The following is a 9,483-nucleotide window of genomic DNA, read 5'->3' on the forward strand; positions in this document are numbered from 1 at the left end:
AATTACACAATTTACGACTAATTTACGAGATGAATCTTTTAAGCATAATTAGTCCATAATTTGACAATAAAGTACTACAGTAACACATGTGCTAATGATCATTTTATTATGCTTAATAAATTCATCTCGTGATTTACCGACGGATTCTGTAATTTTTTATTAGTATCTGAACGCACACCCCTCATATAACATATGATGTGACACCCTAAAACTTTACATGCTGGATGTAAATAAGGCATAGTCGAACAGGGGATCTTGGAAGAGCCCGTCAGGGGCATGTTTGTTTCACTAAAAAAACAAATCGAAATATTATTCTGGTTGATTTGTTGTGAGAAAAAAATATTATTTTAATTAAAAAAAAGTTGAAAAGTACGAATTAAAAGAGAAAGGTACATGGCCAGGGTCTCCATGCGCATCATCCTGTCCGCTTGTGACCAGGAATTATTGCCCAGGCCGGACTCGTTACATGTGTGTACCAGAGCCATCAGCCATTCCAACCAATCATGCACACTCGCCGCGATCAATGGTCACCAGATTTACAATTGGGCCTCGTTTAGATTGTAAATTTTTGCAATCTGGACACTATAGCACGTTTCGTTTGTATTTGACAAACTTTGTTCGATCATGGACTAACTAGGCTCAAAAGATTTGTCTCGTGATTTACAACCAAACTGTGCAATTAGTTATTTTTTTACCTACATTTAATGCTTCATGCATGCGTCCAAAAAAAATTGATGTGACGAAGAAAGAGTGAAAAAATTTGGAATTTGAAGGTGATCTAAACAGGGCCCTAGTTTCGACTACTAGCAAATAAACTATAGCACTAGTACTTTGGTTATTGGAGAGAGAAAAACAATTAAAGATTCCACCGAGTTAGTTAGCAAAACTGCAGCCGGTAGGCGGACGAGGCATCTTCTGCAGACATGGAGAACTGGAGTGTGACCATCCACCCAGACCCAGCAGACACCATTGCTCCTTCCCTGTAGTGTGGTGACCGGTCCAATCACCTCCGCAAAGCGACTGCGCTTTTCTTGGCTAGACACATCAGGATCCGCATCAGGCCGTGGCACTAATCGGAGAGAGAGAGAGAGAGAGAGAGAGAGAGGAGGGGACTGGTCAGCATCCGCCGTGGCGAATCATGGAACTTTCTCAGGCGACCTTTCTCTCTCTCTCTCCGGCCAGTGGCCACTCGGCAGAGCAACAAGCGACGGCACCGTGAAGCCGTGGCAGCAGCGAAGGGGACGGGATCCCATTGGACGCCACGATGGAACGGACAGAGACGGCGTCACGGGCCTCGCTGCTACGACGACGACGGCGACGGATGCAGGCATCAGCGAGACAACGACGCTGCGATGCAAGAGTGCTCTGAATCGCAGATGAACCAGCCAGCGGATTGGACATTTGGGCAGGGGAAGAAAGAAGCGTGGTAGGATTCCATTCCAGCCAGATTTGTTTCGTCACGACGCGAGTGCGCGGCCGCAGCTCTCCACAAGGCGACGGAATCATCGTCCCAGACGCGCTTGACACGTACAAGAACCATCCATCCATTACCGCGAAAAATATCGCCGGCGGTCGCCGCCGCTACGGCAACCGGCGGATTCCGGCCGAAAAGGACACGGGGATGAACGAAAGACAACAAGAGTAGCTAGGAAGTAGGGAAAAAAAACAGAATGGAAATGCCCACGCTATCTATGTGCATCGAAGAAGGCCGGCCGTCGGCGGCGCCCGACCGGCGATCGTTCGTTCTCCTCTCAAAACTGCGCTTGTGATCCTGGCTCGCCGGCGCCGTCGAACCCTCCTGCGTCTCCACCCATCATCGCCGGGACGCCGCCGCAGCGCCCGTGGCCAATCCGTCCTCGCCGACGTCCTCCAGCCGCTGCGGCGCCGGGGAAGAACTCATCAGGACTCTTTGAAAAATAATAAGCGAGCCATACTAACAGAAAAAAAACATCGAGAGACGGTGGATGGACCGGTGTTTACCTGCGGGACGTTGCGGAGGAGGAACGGGTCGGGCGTGCAGGCCGGCGGCGCGTCGAAGACGGCGAGCGGGAGGTGCTTCTTGACGACGCCGACGTTGAAGTAGATGACGCCGGAGGAAGGGATGTCGACCTTGATGTCGTGGACGGGGAACCACATGAAGAGGTCCTGCGCGTCGACGCCCGAGATGGCGGCGATCTGGCCGGGGCTGATGACCCCGGTGACGGTGGCGTTGTAGCGCAGGCCGACCTCGAAGCGCGCGGTGCAGGGCGCCTCCAGCTGGGCCTCGAACCGCCCCGTGGCCGCGTCGTGACGGAACGCCGTGATCCCCGCCGGCAGCAGGCCCCCCGGCAGCTGGTGCGCGCGGAGCACCTCGTTCGCCGCCTCCGCCGCCGCCGTCGCCGTCACCCCCGCCGCCACGCGCCCCTCCGTCGCAAACGCTACCGCCGCCGACAGAGCCACCAGCGTCCACAGCGCGGCCGCCATTCCCGACGCCCACCGATGCGAGGAGATGGGACGGGAGAGGAGGAGGAGAGGGGATGGGTGGCAATAATTGAGGTTGAGAACGGGCGCCGGAATGGGAAATAGCGATCGGGGGAAGAAAAGGAGGGAGGGGCGGGGTAGGGAGGCAGAGGAAACGGATGGGGACGCGCCGCGCGGGATGGGCCCGCGTGCCTGTGACTTGAAAGTGGCGCGATTAGGATTAATACACGTTTTAATTACGAAAATTACAGTGTATCGAGCAAATATCACGGGCAGGCAGGTTGGACAGAGGATGACTTGGCTGGCTTTTGCCGCTTTGGGCGCGGGGCGTTGCGAAGTGCCGGCGCACACCACTGGCTTCGTGCCCTCGCGATGCGCCGCGCCGTTTCGGCCGTTCTGGGAGGTTGCCAGCAGGATACCGCAAGCCCAGCCGCGCCACACCTGAAGTCCAGAACTGTTACGCATGGGACAGGGAAGTGACGGAGAAGTGTTGGCACTGGCGAGTCAAACAAGCAGGAACCAACTGAAAGGAGCGCAAAAGCAGGAGACGAAGAGCGTGATCGCCGCGCATGACCAACTGAACAGAACCGAGTCTGGTGCCAGCGCAAGTGCCGCCGTGTGGATTCAGCGTGGCGCCCGTTGTCCAGGGCACGGAGTTGCGGGGAGTCTTGTTTTCATTTGTCCTGTTCCCCTGCGGCATTGCCGCATTGGTGTGGGTGCTGCCTTTCTCCGTCCTGGTCCTGGACGTCCCCGCGCGTAGGCCGCAGGTGTTACGATCCCGAGAACGTGAGGCGTGACGGCATCAGCAGCAGCAGGCCTGAACAACGCAAGTACTCCCCCCCCCCCCCCCCCGCCCCCCTACACGTGAATGTTCTCGGTAGACGATACACGTGATGGAATACGTGAATGATGGGGGCCTGTTCTTCTTCCGAGCGTTGGTTCGTTTATAGAATGATAAGTCCAACGAGTGTTGATTTATCGTGAAAAAAAACACTGTTCACTGATTTATAAGCCTTGAACTGAAACCAACGAACCCTCAGTTCTCTCCTCTCTGTCTCGAGCTCCCCTCTCTGTCTCGAGAAATAAATGCATTGCTTCCGCATTTTGAGGCTGCCCTCCTACACGGCACGTGCTCCTTCTCCCATACACGCTCTGACATCTCAGTACCCTGGCCTTATTTAGTTTCAAAAAGTTTTTCCAAAAAGTGCTACAGTAGCCATCGCATTGAATCTTACGATACGTGCATGAAATATTAAATGTAGATAGAAAAAGAACTAATTGCACGGTTTGGTTGTAAATCGCGAGACGAACGTTTTGAGCCTAATTAGTCCATGATTGAATACTAATTGCCAAAAAAAAAAACGAAAATACTACAGTAGCCAATTTCCCAAATTTCACCCAACTAAACACAGCCAAGGGTTTTTTCCACCGCCCAACTCAAAACAATGCCAGGATTCATTCGTTTGCACAAGGAAAAACAAAACTAGCCAGTTCGGTCACCTTTCCCGTACTGATCGATCATTGATCAAAACAGTGGGCAGAGAAAAACACCATGCCATGTTTACAGGCCAGGACACACCAGACTTAAAGATTAAGAAATGAACAGGTACACAACAGTTCTGGGACCGTGGACTGTGAAGCGATGGAGGTGTTCTTCGTTCGCCAACCAGCAGAGGCAGCAGCAAGCAGCGGCTTACTGTACAGTAAAGTGAAGCGAACAGGTAATGTGCACTGAATTAGTGGTCTGGCACTTGCAGCCCAGCCGCCACTGTCGAGGCTGCTGCAGTGCGGAGATTGAGCTGACGACCACAGGCTGAAACTGTCGGGGGAGCAGCATAATAGCAGTGGGGATCGATCCCGGCGCGCGGCCGGCGCGAAAACCATACGGGATTCACACGCCAACGGCTGGCAAAACAAAAGGAAATTTCCTCCCGCACACACGCGGAAATCTGGCAGCTTGTAGCCTTCTTCAGCCTTCAGCTATAGTAGCTCCGGCGACAGAGCAGATTAGCAGCAGCGATCGAGCGGCTTTCCATTCCATGGGCTCTCGATGGGCGACATCTTTGTCGCGTGTGCTGTCGCAAACCCTTGTGCCTCCTCCATCTCTTGATTCTCTCGCCCCGTTCCTTTCTGCTTTTCCACCAATCCTGTCATGCCCGTACGATCCATGCATATTGAAATATTATATATAGTAAGTACTGTATGTGTGCATATGCTCCAAACTTCAGAGTTTCGTTCGTTCAAGAATCAAGATGGAGGAGCACTGAAAGGGAATGTATTTTTTTTTTGCCCTATTCATTTATGCTAAAATTTAGCTTATGCTGATATTGTGAGCGAAAAATATTATTTCATGGCTGAAAAGTGGCTTAAACGAATGGGCCTTTTTTTTCTCCACTTGAAACACACAAAAGTGCAAATGAATGATCTGGCTGGCCTCTGGGTCTTTCTCTTTCTGTATATATCCAGCAGGTTCCTTGTTGAATGACTCGACGCCGCCTTTTGTTCACCAAGCTAGCTAGGCCTGGTTTGTATTTGACAAACTTTTGTCCGATCATAGACTAACTAGGCTCAAAAGATTCGTCTCGTGATTTACAACCAAACTGTACAATTAGTTATTTTTTTATCTACATTTAATGCTCCATGCATATGTCCAAAAATTGATGTGATGGATAGAGAGTGAAAAAACTTAGAATTTTGAGGTAATCTAAAGAGTAAATTGCACCGTAGGTACCTAAACTATTGGATGTTTCACAGATGGGTACTCCAACTAAAAAACGTAACTTCTAGGTACTGGAACTATACTTTTTGATATCCAATGGTACAAACTTGGCCACGCAGGCACCAGCATCCGACGTGGACACGCCACCGTGGACAGTAGATGCTGGCCCCTTGGCATTTTTGTGATAACCCCCTCCCCCAATCCTGACTCTTCTCACTCACTCTCTCACTTCCCGTCGTCTCTTTCCCCAATCTCCCTCGGCGCTTGAGCAGAGAGAGGAAGCCGCCGGGTCCTTGAGGATCACGTCGTGGTCGGTGCCGAGCGTGGCCGTCAGCGCCGCCGGACTCCGCACCTAGAGCGCGCAGCAGTCCATGTTGGCGAGGAGCCACCTGTGTGGGTTGGTGCTGAACGAGTCCACGGCCTCGGCGCCCACGACGACATGGCGGAGCTCCGGGCACACGCTCGCGACGCTTGGTAGGCCGCGTCCACGTGCACCCACACGCCGCGCCACGCCATGGCGGCGCACAGCCCGCGGAGAGGGTCGACCGCCGCAGTCGGGGTGGTCCCCACAGTCGCGAACAGGAACAGCGGGATCCTGCCCGTGGCCTCATCGGGGCGCACCGCCATGGCCAGCGCCCTGGGCGAGAGAGCGAAGCCAGTCTCCCTAGACATTGGTATCTCGCGGCAGTTTCCCCGACAAATGCTAGCGATGCGCACGACCTTCTGGAACGAGAAGTGGATGCCGCGCGGGTCACCGACGGACGCAGCCCGCAACAATTCCTTCTCCGGGCCGTCCAAGGAGCAATGGGTGCCAGGGAGCAGTGCAGTGGCGGTGGCGTTTCCGCCGATCCAGGCAGAGGCAGGCGCACGAACCTGGCGGGTGCGATGAAGGAGGAGACGAAGGCGGCGAGGCAGGGGACAGGAAGAGGTGGTGCCGCGACCTCGGCGAGGGCAGCCACCGGCGGGGCCCTGGCGCGCGCTGCGCGGCCGCAGGTAGGGCGTGGTTCCCCACGGCAGCTCGCCTGCGGCGGCGTGCGCGGTGCGTGCGAGCGGGAGCTCTGCTCCGCCTGTCCCATGGCGAGCAAGCGCTGCCGCCGTCGACGTGGGCGCGGTGCTGCAGGGAGCTGCGCGTGCACCTACATCTGCTCGCCGGGGCACCGCCGCCTCGCCCGCAAGCCCAGGCTTTTCTTCCCGCGCTGCCTCCCTCTGCTCCTCCCCACGCAGGCTCCCGTGCCCGCCTCCTGCTTCCCCGACGCCGCCGCTGCGGCCTACGGCGCAGCACCCGGCCGATGGGGCCGCCCCGGGCGTCATCGCGCGCCTCATGGGCCTGGACTCCTGGCCAGCCACCGCCGCGCCGCTGAGACCGCAGAAGCAGAAGAAGGTGGCGTCACGCCTAGATTGGGGGAGGGGGTTATCACAAAAATGCCAAGGGGCCAGCGTCCATTGTCCACGGTGGCGTGCCCACGTCGGATGCTAGCACCTGCGTGACCAGGTTTGGACCGTTGGATACCAAAAAGTATAGTTCCAGTACCCAGAAGTTACGTTTTTTAGTTGGAGTACCCATCTGTGAAACACCAAATAGTTTAGGTACCTGTAGTGCAATTTACTCTAATCTAAACAAGGCCCTAACTGCCCTGCACTGCATGCACGAATGATTTTGGGGCAAAAGGGCGGGAATCATTGTCAAGGCACCAGGCAGAGCCGTCGCCTGTGCCCATCATGCGTGCATGTACCTGCAACATAATCAGACAACCTGGATGCTGTTCGCCGCCTGTACCATGTAACCCATAGAGAAATCGCTCGGCCGGAGCACTCGCTCCTCCCAAAATAAGTGCTCATCCCATATTTCCAGGAGCCAAACAATCTTAAGTTTGATTAAATATATACACAAAAGTAACAATGGTTATAATACAAAATACATATATCATTAGATTAATTTCGTCATATATTTTCATAGTTAACCTATTTAGAGATATAAATGTTAATACTGTTTTTTATAAATCCAGCTAAACTTTAGATTAATTGACTCCTCAAAATACGAGATGAGCACTTATTTTAGAACGGAGAGAGTAGTTAATAAGCATGGTTTAATTAATACTATCTCCATTTTCGTTTACTTGTCACTGAATTTTTACTATAACAATTTTGACCATACGTTTTTTTCTGCAAAAGATTTTTAGATACATCAAATTTTCACATATATGATTCTTTATTGAACATACTTCATTAGTGTTATATACATTGAAGTATCTAAAATTTTTTTAGAAGAAAAAACATATGATTAAATTTGCTACAGTAAAAAAAATGTTGATAAGTAAACACAAACGGAGGGAAGTAATATTGCTCCTTGGCTGGCAGGCTGTAGGTGAACTTAATCCATACCCTAACTACTTTCAGATTTATGTAATTATGGCTGATGCTGGATTAAAATATGGCTGACATGATGCTGGCTGCTCCACGTCGTAGATCTCCATGCATGTAGATTTGACAGCTGACCACATACACTAGCTACCTTGATAGGGGGAAAACTTGCATTATTAATGCATGCATGCTTAATATAGGCTGTGTTTAGTTGGACGAAATTTAGAAATTTGATACGGTAGTACTTTCGTTTTTATTTGACAATTAGTATTCAATTATGGACTAATTAGGCTCAAAACGTTCGTCTCGCGATTTCTAACTAAATTGTATAATTAGTTTTTTTTCGTCTATATTTAATGCTCTATGCACGTATCGTAAGATTCGATGCGATGGCTATTGTAGCACTTGTTGGAAAAACTTTTTGGAACTAAACAAGGCTATAGTAGGTTTTTGGACTGATAAATTCAACTGATATTGATTTGTTGTGAGAGAAAAATATTCTGGGCTGACTGATAAATAAACCCTGACCGAAGTATCGAGACTACGGGGTCACGTCACCTCAGGGTTGGTGAAACACACTGGACGGGGCGGTGATGCATGCATGGATCATGGATGCCATTGCCATGCCAAGGACAAGGAGAGGCAAGGACGGGACGTACACCAAGTTGTGTGCGAGCAATGATCATCGCCCTGTTCGGCCGGTGAGGATAGGATCGTATACGATCGTGGATTATTATTGTTGGCTGGTTTGGTATGAGAGAAAAATATTATTTTGACTGGAAATTTATAATCGTTTACGACCAAGCGAACATGTTGCATGTCGACCTATTGGTCCCGTTCGCTTGGTGGAATTTTGGAGGAATCTGGATGAATCTGGAAGAATTTGTGAGAGAAAAACATTGTTCCGGATGAAAAAAGAAACGGATCAAGTCGGGTTTTAGGGCACGCGAAGATGGATGGAGGCCCACTGTGCTGCACAGCACAGTCGTCCGTCCATCGTCGTAGCGGCAGCAGCTTGTGCATGAATGCGGCAGGCGACTCATCTGAACATCTGATGAAACTTTCCTGCATGGATCGAGTTGGCGATCCAGCTCCAATGGAAATGGACGACCTGATGTACGAAGTACGTGTTCGCCCGTGATCCAGCCGTCTCTCCTCTGCATGCTCTCTTGCCCTCATATATAGACAATCTGATACTAACCTTTACCAATGATTAAGGTTAGTGAAGATGGATGACCTGGTTCGGCCATTTTCTGTTGGGTAGGCTAAGCTCATCCAGCATTATCAGAACATGCGCTACAGTATATGGATGGACTCTGTTTTGGAAACAAACAACTCTAAAAGCTAGACCGTCATCTATCTCACACCTAATTTCATTCGGATCCAACGAACGAAACACACCCTTACAGCACACGGCAAAGTCCCTGGCTGGGTCCCACAGTTTAGCCCACATCAGTCTCTCTACTAACTAGTCACCAGCGAATGAGCTTGTTAAGGGACGTGTAGTGTAAAGCTTGATCGAGGATTAGGGGGGCTAGTTGTTTCAACTTTTTGCTAGAGCCAGAAGCCGAAACAAACAGTTTAGCTGCTGAGCTGACTTTCAAAGGCTAGAAAGCTAACTTCTGAGAAGCTAAAAGTTGAAAAGCATACTGAGAGGAGTTTTTTCGATTTGGTACGCCGAGAAGCTAAAAATTTATTACAAAAGTCAATAATAAAAAGTAGAGGGTTAGAAAGCTAGCTTTTAAGTCAAAAATTATAGCTCAAACAAACAGACTCTAGATGTATAAGTCGGCGGCTGTCATGCATACACGCGTCATGATGGATGCATGCAACAGGAGGCACACCAAGCTTGCAGGCATTATATATCTCGCTTGATTACACTGATTTTGTTCGCTGTTAGCATGCGGTTTAGACGTACGACGGCGCCTTTTAACCTTTGCCCG

General features: G+C 50.8%; 1 protein-coding gene across 1 annotated transcript; it reads right to left on the reverse strand.

The window, feature by feature from the left end:
- Positions 1-1,520: 1,520 nt before the first annotated feature.
- Positions 1,521-2,574, reverse strand: LOC136450967 (uncharacterized protein At5g01610-like). Its single transcript, XM_066451675.1, has 2 exons — positions 1,981-2,574; positions 1,521-1,876 (listed from the first exon to the last, which is right to left on the reverse strand). The coding sequence occupies exons 1-2, from the start codon at positions 2,461-2,463 to the stop codon at positions 1,814-1,816; spliced, it is 546 nt and encodes a 181-aa protein (XP_066307772.1). The 5' UTR covers positions 2,464-2,574; the 3' UTR covers positions 1,521-1,813.
- Between the last annotated feature and the right edge of the window lie 6,909 nt (positions 2,575-9,483).

This window comes from Miscanthus floridulus, chromosome 5 (genome assembly GCF_019320115.1).
Source record: "Miscanthus floridulus cultivar M001 chromosome 5, ASM1932011v1, whole genome shotgun sequence".
NCBI lineage: Eukaryota > Viridiplantae > Streptophyta > Magnoliopsida > Poales > Poaceae > Miscanthus > Miscanthus floridulus.

Excerpts from the sequence above, each read along its gene's own strand:
- LOC136450967 (XM_066451675.1), bottom strand. The coding sequence starts at position 2,463 with ATGGCGGCCGCGCTGTGGACGCTGGTGGCTCTGTCGGCGGCGGTAGCG. Across the intron at positions 1,877-1,980 it reads TCCTCCGCAACGTCCCGCAG|CGGCTGGAGGACGTCGGCGA; the intron begins GTAAACACCGGT and ends CCGGCGCCGCAG.